The 19,120-nt window shown below is 38.7% G+C and overlaps 1 protein-coding gene across 1 annotated transcript in view; it reads right to left on the reverse strand.

Annotated features, from left to right (window-relative positions):
- The window catches only part of ATP11A (ATPase phospholipid transporting 11A), a 126,028-nt gene that overhangs the window by 28,130 nt on the left and 78,778 nt on the right, over positions 1-19,120 (reverse strand). Inside the window, exons 11-19 of the mRNA XM_065423542.1 lie at positions 17,848-17,998; positions 14,786-14,983; positions 13,330-13,503; positions 10,895-11,058; positions 10,510-10,581; positions 8,535-8,608; positions 8,139-8,242; positions 2,101-2,282; positions 556-807 (exon numbers count right to left, since the gene is read on the reverse strand). Of these exons, the coding sequence (XP_065279614.1) occupies positions 556-807; positions 2,101-2,282; positions 8,139-8,242; positions 8,535-8,608; positions 10,510-10,581; positions 10,895-11,058; positions 13,330-13,503; positions 14,786-14,983; positions 17,848-17,998 (1,371 nt within the window). The remainder of the gene's footprint in view (positions 1-555; positions 808-2,100; positions 2,283-8,138; positions 8,243-8,534; positions 8,609-10,509; positions 10,582-10,894; positions 11,059-13,329; positions 13,504-14,785; positions 14,984-17,847; positions 17,999-19,120) is intronic.

Below are 19,120 nucleotides of genomic sequence, written 5' to 3' on the forward strand. Positions count from 1 at the left end.
TGATACATTATTGACATATTAAAAATTTCCCTCACATGTGTACCACCTTGCTACAAGTGACACCTTGAAAACAACAGCAGCATTAAAGTAGCACACTATTAAGTCAGAATTAACTAGAAAATGAGGTACCCTATTTATTAAGAGCTGACAATGAGCTTGAATGCTTGACAGGACAATGAAATATTTTCATTCTTAGTCTAGTAGCCACTTAGCCACTCAACAAGCATAATTCAATATTCTCTGGTTCATAGTATCTTTTAAAAATAAAAATAATATGTTTTTCATAACCATGATCTTTTCCCATGATCTATTTTTAGCAGTGGAATGGTTAAAATAATGCAAGTCACATGACAAGCCAGAGGATGAAGAGTGTAAAGATTTTTTGCACGTAACAAGCCTACACGAGGTATTAGGTGCTATACAGTAATTCACACTCTGCCAACATAAATTGAGCTACAGTATATTGCTGCCATTGCTGTTCTAACAACCATTTAATTAAATTATGAAATGCCCACCAAATCTTTTCTTGGCTTGAAAGCTGAACTTTCTACATACCCGGAGAAGTTGTCCCTGGTTAAGCTGCCACTGTGCTTTAGGACAGTTTTGCTTAGGTCAAACAATACATCATGTAAACTCTGTTCCTCAATTTTCTTTGTGGTTAGCTCCAGTAGCTGTGTGTTTCTTCTGAAGAGTTTGCAGGCATAGCATGTGGCAGCAGCAGTCTCCATTTTGTCTCCGGTCAGAACCCAAACTTTCATGCCAGCTTTCTGGAGTGCTTCAATCGTGTCAGCAGCTTTTTCTTGCAGCCTGTAGGTATCAATTGACAATAAATATTGATAGACTGACTGGAAATGAGAAATTTAGGGTCCTTACTAAAAGGTTTCCATGACACGAACAGTATTTCAGTAAAAGGTTTTAGACACAATAAGTTTCTAATATGATGAAAATCATAGCTGGGAATCTGAAAATGCTTAAAGACAAAGATCAGCATGTTATAAGTAATGTGTCTTGCCATTTTAAAGCTACTCAAAGGTTTCTGTTTTCATCTTTATTACTTAAAGAATCGGATGTTTCATCTCACCAGCTCCAGAGCACGTACAGACACAAAACATATCCAGTATCTTCAATTAGTTGTGTTAAAAAAATGAAATATCTAAGTTGCTGGGTGATAAAAGTCAGACACACACATGCCCCTCACAGCACCCAATAAGTGTATCTTTTGCTCCCCTCACAAACCCTAAAGATTCTCACTTCATTTCCTCAGACTGCCCATCTCAGAGACTTGCTTCTCCATGATCTTCCCTCCAGCAGATGAAGGGTACACAGGAATACCACCCAGCCCCATCACACATCAGTGCTGTCCCCAAAAGTGTGAGATTCGCTTTTTTGTTCCCCTGGGGCTCCACAGCCGTCATAGCCAGAACTAGTGACAAATGAAGAGGTCCAAGCAATGTCTTCTGAGCAGACCTAATCTTGCTGAGTTTTGTATGCGCTTTTCCGCATGGAGTGAGAGATTTTATATAAACTCCATAAAAAGCAAATTAAAAGAACATTATTATTGCAAAGCTAAGCACTCCAAACTCAGGAAATGCCAGAATTAAGGTAGATCATGCAACCTTAATTATGGTCTGTGTGTGAATATACAGTACAGTCTGATTAAACAATTCTAGGAATATGCTGACTTTGATATAAACCAAAATGTTCATTACCATTTGTGATTCAAATAAAATGAGTATAGAAATACTTGGGTAATATTCACGACATGTTATTCTTCAAAGTTTTATTTTAGTATGGTATCTATGACTGAAAGAAATAAGCCATATTTAACATTTTTATTGGTAGTAGGTCTTAGTCAGAAACATAGTAGTAAAAGTAATAATTTGCAACACTGATTATCTGAAAATACTGATTTCTGTGTATTTATTATGCATAACTGAGAATGTAGTTAGCTAATTTATAGGAGATTGATACAAATAAAGAGATTTGTGCCTAATACAGAAAAGGAGGTATAATTATTGCACCTCTGGTTCAATGCCTCTGATAATAGGCACATCTTCCCATTTATCACATCATTCAACATAGTCAAAGCAACATACTTACTGGTCTTCAACAGCTGTAGCACCAAGCAAAATAAGATCTTTCTCTATCTGCTCATATGCCTCTGCCAGTTTCTTTTCCCGATCATGAAGGGCTAGCTTTGCATTCTGAAGCAGCTTGCACACACTATCATACTCTTTGCGTGTGAACTTTTTATATGCAACACACAATGTTCTCAGTCCCTCCTAAAGAATATGATAAAAACAAAGAACAATGTTTATACTATAAAAGTCTTAAACACCATTAAGAAAATTTCTGAAAATAGAAGCAATTAATATTATCTAATATTTATGATTCATGTGAAGAGTCCCTCTTTGGTTCCTCTATATCAGTTTAGGGCTCTATTATGACTATATGATCTGCCAGAGCAAGAGGCATCAGGATGTTATGCTGCCCTGAGAGCAGCCTGGGAGAGACATTGTGACCTTCCAAGTAGGGAGTAAATTGTACTGGGTCTATACCCACTGCAGCACACGCTGTCTGACGTGCTAAGGCAGCTATCCTGCTGAGTCCGTAGGATAGATAGGTGGAAAAGCGTGGGAAACCAAGGCTATATGTTCCCCTTTCTGACCTCTCCTACCTACCTGCATGGAGCGGGAAATGTACTTGCTTTGTGGAGCCTGCTGCCCCTCCTCAGCTGCTACCTGCAATGTGGGTAGCTGGTATAAAGGGGTGCTTCTCACTCTTAATCCCTTGTGCTGCTGCACAAGCAGGGCTAGAATTTGGCTCTTGGCTGGTCCTTACATTATATGCACAAATATTTAATTTGTAGGCAAGCATTTTGGTTTATTAGAAATGTCCCTTTAAAAGGGATTCAAGTTTATAATTTTTTCAGCTGATTTTACTCATATTTTCCATTCTAAAAAGATCAGTTTTAAAATTCTGATTATCTTTAAATATGTACAAATGAAAAAAATACTAAAACTGTACAAAAATAGACCTCACTTTTGAGAGCTATAAACAATTGTCTAATCTAAAACAATGCATGTTTCTCAGTAACTCCTTATACACTGAAAGGGCAGGCATCATCCAATTTTGAGATAACTAAATATTATAGTTATATTATTTTGTGAAGTTAAGCCCAAAATACCTCAATTTCATGATAATCTCAAGCCTATATTTACTGCACATATTTTCTTGATTTATAATAGTTTAATTCTAACAGAAGAAGAGAAAGCAAGCACATACGAAACAAAGCAGGATGTCAAGTATCTCATTAACAAAAGGAAACCAAATAAGAAGCTACTTTCTTGTATGCACTGGTCTGGTGAACGATCTAGTTCAGTACCTTTTTCACCATAATGTTACACTTCAGCAAATGCACCAAAGTAACTGGACTGAAAGTCAGGTGGAATGACAAGTGTTCAGAAGGCCATACAACAAGAACATTTTCCTTTGACCATTTTCGATGCGAGTATGATCAATTATTTTCTTGCTGGTGTCAGATATTGTTAAATATTTATGTAGTGCCAAAACTTTGAATGGTACTTTACTGAGAATTATAAATGGCACAGTCCTCAAGGAGTTTGCATACTTATTTAGAGAAACAAATAAAATGAAGATAAAGGAAGAAGCAGTGAAAGGAGGGCCAAGGATTAAGACCAAATGATAACATGAGTCATGATATGTTGTGGCTGAATTATATAACCTGTGATTTTTTAAATGAAACTGAGGTAGCACAAGAAGGATGGAGTGGATAGGACAGGAGTGGAAGTGAGTGACAGAAATCAGGGTGAAAGAAATGGGTTTTGAGGAGGCATTTGAAGATGACTGAAGGTGCTTGATACATTACAGAGGGAGGTCATTCCAGTTTGAGGAATGAGTGGGTGGGAACAATCAGCAGTTAAGAGTAGGCAGATTGCAAAGTCCGAGGTGGAGAGGGTCAAGAAGATAAGTATCATGTGTAGGCAGGAGTTCTCTCAAGCTTTCAGTGACAAAAGTTTTTAACTTTACACAGAAAGAGACAAAGAACCAATTAAGGGACATGGTAAAAATAGCAAGAAAAGTTAATTACAGTTGTAGATTGCTGGACAGTCTAAGAGTTGAAGAGAGAAATAAGAAAGTGCCAAAAAACCTCCAACATTTCCAGTTAGAGAGATGGGGAGGATAGTGGAGTTATCAATGGAAACAGAGAAAGGTGGGAAGTGTTGAGGGAGTGATGAAAAATTCAGTTTTTGCCATACTTAATTTAAAATAAGTACTACGACATTCAAGAGAAGATATCAGGATGAGAGGAAAAATACATGAACCTAGACAAAGGGGTGAGGTCTGGAATAAACAGGTAGATCTGACAGTCATCAGCACAGAGGTGACAAGACATCATAGGAGTCAACAAGATCACCAAGAGAGTAAGGGTAGAAGGAGAAAAGGAGAGAACCTATGGCAGATTCTGGTCACCACTTATAGAAATGGAGAGGGAAGGGAAGATGATCCTCTGAAAAAAACATCAGTGAGGCAGAAGAGCCAAGAAAGGACAGAATAACAGAAGCCCATGTTAGAGAGAGTGGTGATCACAGAGTGAAAAGGCAGGAGAGAGAGAGAGAGAGAGAGAGAGAGAGCGCATTCCATTTTTATTTCAATTAAATATTGGAACTTGAAAAGAGCCCTCCTGCAATGCAGCAACTGAATTTGAGGACTAGCAGTAAAGCATTTCACTGTGTGTAAATATCATGCGTTCACCTTCACACTGCACTACTGCAGGGGTTGGGTACTACTATATTTTTGTATTGGCTCACAATGGCTTGTGGCTTCTGTTGCTGATGTACAGTACTGTAAGCATCCCGATGACTGCCCACAATACCTAGATCAATGGTTCTCAACTGCGGGTCTGTAGCCCCCTGGGGGACCGCAAGGCAGTTTCAGGGGGTCCACAAAGCCGGCATTAGACTGACCGGGGCTTATGGTTGAAGCTTGGAGCCCTGAGTCCTGGCACCCACTGGGGTGGAAGTTCTGAACCCCCGTGGCTCAGCGGCTGAAGCCCGGAGCTCTAAGGTCCCCCTCAGCCCCCAGCTGGGCCTTGGAGTTTTTATAGCATGTTGGTGGGGGCCTCTGAAAGAAAAAGGTTGAGAATCCCTGATCTAGATCACATCCTCCCACTCCCTATTTGTCCCTGAAATAGCAGAGCACAGTGCCAAGGATAAAAACAAGTAACAATCACCAAAAATGAGTTGGAAATTTTATGGCAACAGAATTTCACTTGATCACCAACACTTCCAGCCTTGAGATATGGATATTGCTCTCCACAGAACAGTACTGCAAGAGTAGTAATTATCATACTCCTTGTAATTTGGTGTTTCCACTTTCTATCTTGACCATGACCAGGAAGCACAGATTTGAGTATATTATTTTGGTTTGGATTACTTCTGATTTGATCTGAACTGGTTTACATATCCTTAGAAACAATAGTGCTATTTATGACAAACTATCATTGTAAGTTCCCTTTGTACTGTTAAATAGTACCTTCAATGTAACCTGAAAAGTTAAAGGAATTTCCCATGAATCTAACTAACAAATATATACAAACAAGTCTCTTACAGTTTGATGGGCATTACTGGACGATTCTGCTCTATAACATAACCTACCACTGTTACCATTTTGGCTTTATATATTTTAATCCATGAGTAGAATTTATTGAAACAGAAGGTAAGTAACCTATGTATAAATCAGAAGTGCAATATGCTCTTTTTTTAATTATGTCCGTAAGGAGCCATGAGGAACAAAGCCAAGAATGTTTATTAATAAAGTGATTAACTCATCTGAGCCAGTGCCCAGAACCCAGTTGCCAAAGATGACTGAATTCAGTTTTTGAAGAGGAAACAACATTATTCCATTTTTGGAAGGGAACATATACATAAGAGGATGAAATTCCTCCCTGTAGATTATCAGAACAAGGCCAATGCATTAAATGCCACATAACCCATGTACAGGTCTTGATGCTGGCTCTCTGCACAAAGGTGAACTTTACCTAAAAATGAACATAAGAAAATGAATGTTATTTTTTTGCTTTGTTAGATCAACAGGACTGTCTTGCTTGGACAGAAGAGCAAGTCAGTTAATTGGAAATGGAAGGACAGCAGGTCTTGCCCTTGGTGTTACTGTACTTTGCCTTAGTAAATCAGAAAATCCTAGCTCCTAATCTGAATGTTTTAGGCTAATCTTCCCCTGGCTAAAACCTGGGCAGTTTGTGGCTGTAGTGCTTTGCCCATGAACTTCGATTATAAATTTGTACTCATCATAGAATCCTCTATATTTTTTGTACTTTTGGTATTTAGCAATTAACAACTACAACCACCTCTCAATTTAGTTTTCCACTTTGAGACAGAACACATTAATAGCCACTTCTTGAAGAAGTTAGCTTGAGATGAGGCTCTAGTAATTTTACTCCTTCCAGTCACAACAATTTGGGCAACTAACTTCGTGATTATATTGACAAATTGATCTTGCTTCTTGTAAAAAGTGAATTCCATTTTCCCTAGCAGTATATTGTCCTGGACACAGAATCTGAAGTGTTATTTTAACGTTAGTCAGTAAAGTCTACATGACAAAATGGACAAAATGAATAATATAGTTTTAGTAATCTTTCAAAAAAAGAGAGGGAAAGGACCAGATCAATATTGAAAGCATGACTCAATCTAACTGTTCCAGTTTAGTTGACTGCTAAGACTAGATTCCAGCAACGACCTTTCAAGTTGGTTCAAACTTTTGTACTATGGACTATATAAGAATAAGGAAGCGTTTTATTTCCCAGTTAAATGACGTTGTCAGAGGGAATATATTTTAAGTGGGATTTAATGTTATTATGGAAGATTAATCAAGCAAAATAAAGATAGACCAGCTCTCTACAAAGTTACGTATACGCAATCCAAAAAGGACAATCATCAGGACATCTATGAGATACCTATCATTTATCATAGCATGTGAGCCAATTTGCTGCCTGTATGCTCTTGCAGAAGCTGCTATATTTAAGAATTTGGCATAAATGCAATTATCCAGGATGAAGAAATATTGAGGCTGAGGGTCTTGATTCTCTCTCAGACTCTGCCAGAAGTCGGATGGATATAGTATATTAAATTGCTCTTTCAGTTTCATTAGCTTCTTCCACCTCTAAACAACCATCCTCTCTCACAGGGGAGAAAGCTATTTTATATAGTAAAGCTTAGTAATGTGCTCTGGGAAAGAGTTTTAAAGAGGAAATCCACTTTTCCTCTAAAACAGCAGATAACATTGATGGACATTTCTTCACTTTCTGTAGTAATACCTGTTTTCAGTCTGAGTATTTGATGCCAATCAATGCTATCTTATTTTAAGAGAGAACAATATTTCATTTAAATGGCCTTTGTTGTTTTTTTAATGGCATGTGAGACAAGTATTTATAACCCCTAATCCTATCTTTCAAGTAACCAAGTTGGATATTTTCCCCAAAGGAATCAAGCAAGCTCATACTTCCTTTTTAGTGAGCAAAAAATGTATGTACAGGCATTATTGTTGTATTGCTTCCTCATAACAAGAACATTTACAGCTAAATTATGTTCTAATGGTTTCTCTCTCAGGAGATCTTGTGAAGTAATCTAAAGCCAGTAAAACTATCAGATGCCAAAGCTGGAGACTGAAAATGGGGGTGGGATTTTCAATAGGAGTTTTACCACTGACTTCAATGGGGAAGAGTTAGGCCAAAGCTGAGCACTTTTTAAAAAACTCAACTTACACTGCTAATTAACTAATTCTAGATAACTACTAGTTAGATTAGCCTCACTACACAATTATCTTGTAAATATTCTTCAAAATAGGGGTTTCTTAGTGTTTATTAGGAATTGGGGCAAAATCACACCTCAGAGGAAAGGGGGCAGAGGAGAGAGGGGGCTCACTTTTGTCGGCAGCTACTGCTACAGGGGCTATGATGAAGAGTAATCCTTGCACTCAGAAGGGCAGAAGGACTGTAGCTGCGTCCAGGTCTGGCACAGCGGTGGAGGCTCCCTGAACCCTCCTCCCCATTTTGGTACACAATGCAGGATCAGGAAATACCATTTGATATTTAATCTTACCACTGCATTGCGCTCAACTCTTGATCGTATTTGGTCTATTTTGCCTTCTGTAACTCTAGGAAATATAGATGAATCTGCTCCCTTACAAAACAGAAAAATGTCACCTAAAAGAGACAAAATACGAAGTTTAAAATGGTTAAAATTTATTTTCTTAATTTTTTTTAAAAAACAGGTTAAATATCTTTAAAGACAGTTTCTTCAGACATACATTGTTCTGAGAGCGCTAATTACCATCTTAAAATTCCAAAGCATCACTGAAAGAGCAGAAAAGAGCAAAGCATGAAGAAAAGAACACTCTGGTGAGACCCAGTTGAATTCAAAATCAAGACAAAAGATCACAAACCACTAACCCCCCTCCCCCGAAAGCAAAGCAAATTCAGGATATGATATTTCTACCTGCCACTGATCGGACAATCACACTCATTCGCCTCCTTACAGAATCAAAACTCAACATCTCTAACAATTCAAACCTGAAAGAGAAAAAAAAACATTTTGAAGTAAGCCTGTTTTTTCACATAGCTAAGCTTGTTACTGATCCTAAATAATAATTTGTAAGTTCTGCCCAGGGCCGGCGGAGCCGGGGGGGGGCGGCGAGCCCCGGCGGGGGCTCCGCTCTCCCGCCGGGGGGAGGGCGGCCGGAGCCCCGGGGCGAGGGTGGCGAGCCCCGGCGGGGGCTCCGCTCTCCCCCCGGCGGCCGGGGGGAGGGCGCCGGAGGGGAGGGCGGCCGGAGCCCTGGGAGGAGGGCGGCGAGCCCCGGCGGGGGCTCGGCTCCCCCCCCCCCCCGGCGGCCAGAGCGCCGGGGGCAGGGCGGCGAGCCCCGGCGGGGGCTCGGCTCTCCCCCCGGCGGCCAGAGCGCCGGGGGCAGGGCGGCGAGAGGGCGGCGAGCCCCGGCTGGGGCTCGGCTCTCCCCCCGGCGGCCAGAGCGCAGGGCGGCGAGCCCCAGCAGGGGCTCGCCGCTCTCCCCCCGGCAGCCGGGGGGAGGGCGGCCAGAGCGCCGGGGGGAGGGCGGCGAGCCCGGCTGTGGCCCCGCTCTCCCCGGCGGCCCGAGCGCTGCGCCGCCCCCCTCCAGGTGCCGCCCCAAGCACCAGCTTGGTTGCCTGGTGCCTGGAGCCGGCCCTGGTTCTGCCACATGGAACAAAGTAAGATGCAGTCAGTTAAGGAAAAATGGGTGAGTCCCCTGGCAACCAGACCAGGAGTTTTGGCTGGGTAATGACTTCATGATGGAGTCCAGTATCCAGTCACTGACAGCAGCCAGTACCAGAGGAAGATGAAAGAAACCCTGTAACACAGGGATATGGAATATACTACTCACAGGGAAAGTTTCCTTCTAGTCCCCAATAGCTAGAGGTTGTCCTATGCCTTGAAGTATGAGGGTTTATATCCCTCAGATGTTTTAGGATTTTTAAAATTTATTATAACACTGAATATTCTTGTTTTCCCCAAAGGGAAATGACACTCCTACCCCTAATAAATCCCCACCCAACACCAATATTTCCCTCAACCCAATGATTCCCCTCTACCTTCTCCATACCATTCATTTAATGTATTTTATCAGGTCCCTTCTTATTATTTTTTTATGAAGTAAAGAGTCCCAATTTTTTTTCAATATAAACATATCTTTAACCCAAGTTCTGACCTCTGAAAGGCCCTTCTCCATAAATATTTTACTCAAGAAAAATGCTCTAATCATTAGACAGACCACATCATATTGTTTTCACTTGTTTAATCAGAGAATTTACTCAGTTCTATGTTATTACAGTCTGGAATTTAAAAAAAAAATCATCTACGTAAGGCCACAATACTACTTTTGTTTGAAGTCAATGGTACAAATCTAGCAGGAAGTTGAATCAGGCTTATGATTGCAAAATGCAATAAAAATTGGAATAAGTCCAAGTATTTTTTAGTACTTCCATACTTCAACTGCCAAATTATTACTGTGCCTCCATTTGCTTATGAATTTAGTTATAAATATCAGAGTCCTATATTACTTAACAGGAATGAAACCAATGGGGTACTATACAAATAGGATTGTTTAAAAAAACATATGCAAACAGATGAAGCCATAGTAATTTTCTATACCACATAAACACCATTTTGCCTTGGACTATCTTGTTATACCTTTGCTGTTTTCCCATTTTTCCCATTACATAGTTTCTCAAACTGTCAGAGTAAATGAAAACAGAAAACGAGAAGTCCTGTAAATTATAACTATCAGTAAAACATTAACCTTTTTCAACTAAGTGGTTTCTTATTTCTCACAATTTTTGGTTTACAAATGAATATACTTAAGGAAAGAAAAAATTGCTGTATACACTATTGATAAAATCCATTTCCTCAGTCCCAACCAGTTCACATTTCCACAACCACTCACCTCTCAATATCATTTTTTGGATTTAAAATTTCCATAAAGTTGTCCTTCAGCCTTAAATATGTGTAACCAAGCCTGCAAATTTAAATGCAAATTCAGACAAGAAGAGATTACAAGTAATACATTTATAATTACGCAGCTTAGCATGTTGTAAGTACTTAAGAATTAACTTTATCTTCTGAAATAGAAATAGCCTGTTTTGATTTCATTCATGGCTAAGGATTACTAATGTATGCTGAGAAGATAGTAAACATCACGTTTATATGATTCTGTAAAATTGCCTATTAATAATATTTCTCTGCTGAAATATATTTTCAGCTTCAATTAACTGAATATCCATATTCAAAATTATTTTGGAGACCTAAAAACTACCAAATTACACACATACCTCTGTATTCCTTCAACTAAAGCAACTTCATCAGGTGATGATGATATATACACACAAGATCTTCCAGACAATTGGGCTTTCTTTAATCCATCTATATTGTCATCCTCTTTCACTTGAACAGTGTGACAAAGACAAAGAGCCCGAAAAAATAGCTCCTCTCTCTCCTAATAAATAAAAAGGAAAGTATTGTCATTATATAGTATTATTTTGAAAAGGGATAAGAAAAATGAAAACAAAAACAAAAGAAAACCCAATCTTCCTTCTAAATTATTCTGTTTTGTAGGAGATTAGAACCACTTATTTGATTTGGGCTTGTACCTAAAACCAATTATGAATATTTTTGATAGGTAATACAGTCTCACACGGTGGCTAATCCTTTATAGGGAATTGGATGCTAGCCCTACCCATGACTAATCAAGCTTCCTCCTAAATGATGTCATAAAGCCAGTATCAGGTGACAGCTTGAAGATTACCTGGTCCTCATAAAAGCCAGCAAGCAGCTCAGGAGAACAGCAGGGAGTAAGATGACTCCTGTAAGAATCCTTGGATCAAGGGAAATGGCCCATTTCATATGCAACTCTCAGATAGAAGTAAAAAGCAACAGAGGGTCCTGTGGCACCTTTAAGACTAACAGAAGTATTGGGAGCATAAGCTTTCGTGGGTAAGAACCTCACTTCTTACAGATAGAAGTGTAATCTTAAAAGGAGCAGAATGGATAGGTGCAGGTTGTAGGAAGGTACCTGCGGGAGTCCCTGGGACAGGGGAAGGAATACAGATTAGATATGATTCTCAGGGGAATGGCCTGCAGGCAGCAGGCTAAAGGTAAGAGGAGTAGAGAGAGGCTCGCCCTGATTCTCAGGCAGATGCCCTGTGGAATATAATCCTGTAGGGAGTAGACAGGCTCTTGCAGAAGGCCCTGGGTCACAGAGAAAGGACATGAGTGATATTATAAACTTTCTCTCAGCACCCAGGTCTTACTGTGGGGTGAGTTTGACTGTTCTGTTGCAACTCTGACAGGTGTTTACTGCACAATAGCAGAGCATGTTTTTAGGGGCCTTAAATCCAAGCTGAGAGCCAGAAAAGCATTGGGTCTGCACCTTTGATGTTGTCAGATGGGTGTGTGGACTTCAGTGTCTTGCATAGCTTGAAACAGCCCCTTTCTGGTTGCTCATACAAGGTATGCTTTGGTAGGGGATTTTGGGAGCTGGGGCCAAACCTTTACAGTCAGTTGCAGGGATTGACTAAGGACCGCCTCTCTTTATGTATCTCAGGCCTCTCTGAGTGCAGCTTGGGAACCACACCAAAGAGGTAACTGCTAGTTCCCGGGCAGTTGGTTGGGGTTATGTTTTATCAATGAAGGTTGCTAAGTTAAGCCAAAGAAGAACTGCAGCCTGTGCTCTAATCACACTTTGGTGTCTGTCTCTCTTTCCTGCAAAGCAAAAACTGCACTGTGTAGAGAACTGAGTCGCCCAGAAAAAAGCTTCCCAACCAACAGTGAGGTCACAACTTCAAGGCTGAAAACCTCTAGGCTACAGAATTACAGCAAATAAAACTTAAAAAGGCCCCATTTTGCACTAGTTTAAATTTATGAAGGCTATAGAATATGCTTTTAGCACCCACTTTTCCCTTTTATCATAGGTTTTGTCTTATATTATCATAACTGATTTCTACTTTAATCAGTCAACTAACTATTATTATACATGTTTAGCTATTAACTTGGTAAAGTTTCATATTTTAGTTTTCATTTAATGATATTTTACAATTTCATAAAGTGGATTCTCTTGGACATTTCTTGTTAAGCAAATAAATCCCTTAGGGCTTGTCTACATTTACATTTTATAGCGCTCTAACTTGCTGGCTCAGGGGGGGGTGAAAAATCACTCCCCTGAGCGCAGCAAGTCTGAGCGCTTTAAAGCGCTAGTGTAGACAGGCTCCCAGCGCTCGGAGCTAATCTCCTCGTGGAGGTGGCGGAGCACTGAGAGAGCTCTCTCCCAGCACTCGCGCGCGATCACACTCGCACTTCAAAGCGCTGCTGCGGGAGCGTTCCCCCGGCAGTGCTTTGAAGTTTCCAGTGTAGACAAACCCTTAGACTAAACTACAAGAGGAAAATATTTATGCTGTGATACAATTCCACCAAAAACCCACTTAGTTTACTAAAATCTCTGGGACATTATACACCTCTACCCCGATATAACGCGACCTGATATAACATGAATTCGGATATAACACGGTAAAGCAGCGCTCGGGGGGTGGGGGGGGGCCTGCACACTCCGGCGGATCAAAGCAAGTTTGATATAACGCGGTTTTACCTATAATGCGGTAAGATTTTTTGGCTCCCGAGGACAGCGTTATATCGGGGTAGAGGTATATTTATAGTTTTCTTTTCAACATAAAGATCAGTTCATTTTCATATTTTTTTTAAAGGAGCATCATACTTTCCCACTTCCTCCTGGAGAAGAGTCGATCATATCAATGCCTGTACAATCATGGAGGATTTGCCCATTACAGATGACATGAGGTATATAAACATGCCCTTCAATGCAGCATTCTATGAATTCCATATTGTTCTCAGTTAATGTTCCCGTTTTATCTGTGAAGACATACTCAACCTGCAAAGAAATACATTAATTAAAGAGAACTGGATATATTGTCAGACACTGAGAATGTCTCTGTTCATAACTCAAGTTGTATAATTTTCAAGCCCTTAGCTGCTGGTCCTCAACAAAGAAGAACACAATAGCTTCCTTTGGGGTGTCAACTTTTGTCAAAATACAGGCAGCACCTGAAAGGTTCTACAGTACATGGGGTAGCTGCAGAACTATGTTTCACCTGACAAAGAATGTATGTGAGACAGTAGTGAAGCACTTAATCCATTTTTCTCACTTCCATCCTCCTCCTTTCCCATGTTAAATCCCTTATCTGCAAGAGCTATTTCTGGAAAGAGGTTGCACATGGCTTACACTTGTCAATGACTTTTGATATCTGATGCATAAGCCCAGATTTTGATTATAGTTATACCAATATAAATCCAGAGTGACTATAACGATGTCAACAGAATTACTTAAGCATTACATACTAACGTGTGTGTAAGTGAGATACTAGTGAGATCAGAATCTGGACCATAGCAATTATGTAAAAACAGACAAAACGTAGTTATAGTGTTACAGTGTAGGCCTACCAACTGCACTCTTCACCTGAACATTAGTTTTTATTTCACCTTCCATAGAGCTTCATGGAATTCAAAACCCACAGCGGTAACAAAATGAAAAGTCCTCTAGCAGGGACAACTGATATGTCAGACTACTGTAACAGCTCAAAGGTGGTGTGGGGTTGGTTTTTTTTTGGGTAACTGACAGCAAGCAGTGCCAAATACATAATTTAAACTAATGATGTTAATAATTGGTTAAGCAATACTTCTCTCAATTACTATTGATCTTATTGTTTAAAAACCTTCGAAATTATCACACACGTTAAAAGAAATAAGTGGGTCCAATAGAAGGTATTACCTAACCCGCCTCGTCTCTCTAATACCCTGGAACCGACATGGCTACAACAACACTGCATACAACTAAGTCCATTAAGTTTGGATGCACAACTTGACAAACCTCAGGCCTGTTCTTCAGAGGTTCTGAGCACCTACAATTCTCACCAACTTCCCACTGACTTGGGTGGTCAGTACCTCTGAAAATCAAGCCCTATGGGTATCAAGTTGGACATCTAAAACTGAAGAACACTTTTGAAAATCCAGACCAAATCTTGAACAGCACATTTTGAAGTGACAAAAATTAATTATAAAAGCCAAAAATGACCATAATTGGGTTATTTTTCTTGAAGTGTTAGAAACTATTGATACATTTTTATCATCAGTTAGAACTTCTATGAGGAATTTACCTGTCCTAATTCCTCATTGAGGTCAGAAGTATTCACCAGAGGTCCTTCACCTGTGTCCTCATCAAACATTTCTTCATCCCAAGTGAGGAAATAAGAACCAAGAAACTTCTGCATTTCCACTGTGACATACATTGATACAGGAATAATGTAGTTGAAAAGAACCATGAACGCAAGGAAGTCTGTAAATGCTCTAAGTATCTGCCAAAGAAACAAAACCAAAACATTGATTTTTCATTAATCAGTGGAAATTACAAGATTAAAATGGTTATTTACGCGTTTATCTTTCAAATGTCTTTCAAACATTAAGTGGAACCATTTAAAAGAAAAATCTTCTCAGTTACTGTCAACCCTCAGCTTAAATTTCTGCATTTCTCCATCACCGTCATTTTCTCTCCATGCTTCACTATACAGTGAAGTCAGAAACTGGCACATTTTTATACATCTGTTATGATTCCAACTTCACTACTAATCAAGCATGAGGAAGAAAGAGCTTTGAAGGAGAAATCAACTTTGTAATTCTTGTAATTCTCAGATTGAGAGTACATATTTTCAGTTACATATCAATGTATTGCAAAGTTCTAGAGTGTCGAATGAATGACTACCTATGAATGATGAAAAATTTATATTCACAGAATATCAAAAGAAAAACCAAACAGCAAGAAAAGGAGGCAAGGTTTGCTGATTTGTACAGATTACAGGCATTTCCCATATTTCAAATAAAGGGCCTCCCTGTCTCAATGAAATAGCGAGGTATTCACATGTATATATTAATACTTTGATGTTTTTTCCATAGATAATAAATGACAGATTTTAAGCAATTTAGAAATAAAGGACTGAATTGTGCAACCTTTACTCCCATTAGTAAGCCTAGCAATCACAGTTACTAAGATCACACAAGTAAGTATTACTTGTGGGAGTAAAGGTTGCAAAATCCAATCTTATTTGTAAGAAAATTTATTTATGTGAAGAAAGGCTGCAAAATAAGGCCCAAAATTAAGAGCTAAGAGTTTAATACTGATTTCTCAGTAACTAATACCAGCAACAAGAAAACACAAACTTTAGGTGGATTTTTAATACTGTACCTACTGAATACTAAACACTATTACTATATAGTCTCTTTAAGCTGGATGTTCGTTCAAATGTAATTTTAAAGTGCAGAAAGCCAAAATACAAGCTTTTCCAAACTGCACTGCCAGTAGTCTCAGCAAGGACCAGGAAAAATAATTCATGACTGATAGTCACTCTTCACTAGGATCACTGGAAACATATGTGAATTTAGGGTGTTCTGAAACTATTTTGGTATTTTTCAAGTGTTTTCTTCACAAGATAAATTTTCATTAAAAATATTCTGCAAATTATGGTTGCACAGATCTACTTCTGAAAGAACAATGACAGTGTTGTATTTATCAATCTACAGGAACAGATAAGTCAGCCAGTGTCCATTTATATAGGACATGGTGGGGCATGATATAACAGTCCCACCTATGGTACATTTTTACAGCAAGAGGGACTAACAGATGTAAATTGCCTCATTCGCCTCGGGGTCATTAACTTTGTATATGACCATACCAATTTAAAATGTCAATATTGTTTACTATTTTACTGCTGTTCATTTTAGTATAAAAACTTAGCTAATGTGCTTTATGCAGTATAGTTGGATTAATTCAAAAGGACATGCTCCATGAATCAGGTTGCACTGGAATGTGGGATCAAATACTATTTTGTTTTGGTCCTTATGGGGGAATAGAAGGGAGAAGAGAGAGACAGGCGACGATATGGGAAGACCTCTGGGAAGAGATCAGGGTGGGAAGTCACAAAGAAAGGACTCCAAAAAAATATCCAACAAGTTCACTTGATTTGTTCTAAATGCCATTGAATTTTATAAATTTTCCTGTAGATATCCAGTGGCTCTAGTAATCCCCTAAGTGATTCTCAAAAGTCCTGAAATGGCTTCCCCTCAGTCAGTCAAAATTACTTCTAATCAATAGAAGCTCATCCCCAACTTCTGAGATCTATTCATAAGCTACCGTATAAAAATAGATCATATCCCATACTTCGCCAATAGCTTCTAACATTCTGTCATCTATTTTTAATATGTTTACTTTAGACAAACATCTACTATTTATTCAATATTTATTTTTTATAGTAATTAGGTACCACGCCTAGGGGATTTGCTTTCCTCTAACTGATATAGCAATTTTAGCCTCTCTAAACTTTTCAGTTTTACTATTATCTATATACTATTTAAAAATCACTACTTAAACGGTTTTCATGAAACAAGTGTTAACGAAACAGAAAATGTATAAAAACAAAAAGATTGCAGGGTACCTCCATTTGAATTTAGGATAGTATGGAAGTATGTTATCCAAAGACTTAGAATTAAAAAACAAACAAACGGAACAAAAACAACAGATCAGCATAGCATGGTCAAGTGTTGTATCTGCACTTAACATTCAGCATTTTAAAAGTGACCTCCAAAACATTCAAAAATGTATTTTAACTAGTGTGTGCTAAATGCACAAAGAACAAGGGGGCAAAGAGTCATTCAAAAACTAGTTTTTCCAATCTTCTTAAAGTTATGCCAGCCAGTTTGACTCCATTGTGATGTCACACATACCATGAAGCATCATTAACTAATAGAGCCAGTCAATATGGGTCTGGTAAGTACACTTTTTCAGTAATATGGTGTCCTTTTGAAAAAATATTTCATATACTTTTTAAAAAATAGCTTTTAAAAAATGTTATAGAATAGCTTTTAAAAAATATTTTAAAAATAAAACATTTCTCTAACTCTACACCAACCCATCATACACTTCAACAGCAGGGCTTCCTGTTATCCGTAATGTCATACAATCATGTATTCTGGGATTACAGTGGAATGGAACTGTAACAATCTCAGGGGGACTAAAATAAAAACGACAAGTTTACACTTTCCTAGTTGCTATATGTTCCTCCACACTTTTCTATTTAGAACACTATAAAGAAAATTTTTTACATGTGTCACTCTTGAACATCTTGAGAGAAAATTATATGTTACACAAACACACAGTAATTTTCCATACCAGGTTTCTTTTCCTTTCTGACTCTGTTTTCTGATTATACCACGGTTCATCACGAAATGGATCACTCTGCCAGACATACTTCAGGGCAGTATTTATTAGTGCTTTACTGATTAGAATACAGAGGTATACAATAAGGAATACATTCATTGATCTAAAACAAACAAAAGAAACAACTCTTCCATTAGTATATAAAAATGTACAGAGTTTATGAAAACTTTATACTGAAGCTCCTTAAGTCAAATTAATATTCATTAACAAATCTAATAATGTTATGATGTTAAATCAGTTCTCTACAGTATTTCTCCAGCAGAGAATAATATCACTAAGACCTGGTATAAACTTAAAAATTTACCAGCATAACTTGATCACAGATTTTATACGCATATTTTACCAACATTACTATGCTGGTAAACGCACTAGTGTAGATGCAATTACATTGTCATAACTATCCTTATACCAGGACAGCTTATGCCAGTTCCCTGAACCAGCACAAACTACACTGGTATAAGCACTTTTATACTGATATAACTGCGTCTACGCTCAAGATTTTGCTGGTATAACTATACCAATATAATGGCAAAAACCTCCTATTGCAGATGAGGCCTAACTTTCATCTCAAAGCTTAAGAAAACAAAAATGTTGTTATTAACATCAGTGATGGGCATGAACTGAAAGCTCTGACCTGTACACCTTTAACAATAAGAAGAGCTCCTTCACCACTTCCCAGCAGTTGTGAAAGGAAACAGGAGGTACACAGGCTGATCACCATAGCTTGCTTAAGCAATGGCATCCTCTCTGCCCCTCAGACACCAGGGTAAGCTTTAGGGCTATCTTATAGTACAATGAGACTAGATAATAATCCCCGATATCTTTGGTAACAGACAACCAATATCAGCCCAAGTAGCTGCTACTCCCCTTATAGATGACAGTGTGTTCGGAAAGCAACAGGCTTCCTTTTCAATACCATTCATTTTGCTTGTGTAGAAAACCATTCATTTTAGATAAAACACAGAAACCCTGCCAGAGACAGACTGGTAGTACACAGTGTTTTTGCAGTTTGGTTCCATTTTATTGTATTCTAGTATGCTTTTCCAGACTGAAGTGCCTCAAAGGAGTTTTGTCTATTGAACTCAACATTTAAATGCTAAAAATTGGGAACTGTAAGGGTACTGGAACATGGCACAATCTGGTGATTCTGTCAGTGGATCTACTCTAAGCAGCAAGAGTTACGATACTCTGGAATGGTAAAGAACAGCTGATTTCTAAACGGTAT

This window comes from Emys orbicularis, chromosome 1 (assembly GCF_028017835.1).
Source record: "Emys orbicularis isolate rEmyOrb1 chromosome 1, rEmyOrb1.hap1, whole genome shotgun sequence".
NCBI lineage: Eukaryota > Metazoa > Chordata > Testudines > Emydidae > Emys > Emys orbicularis.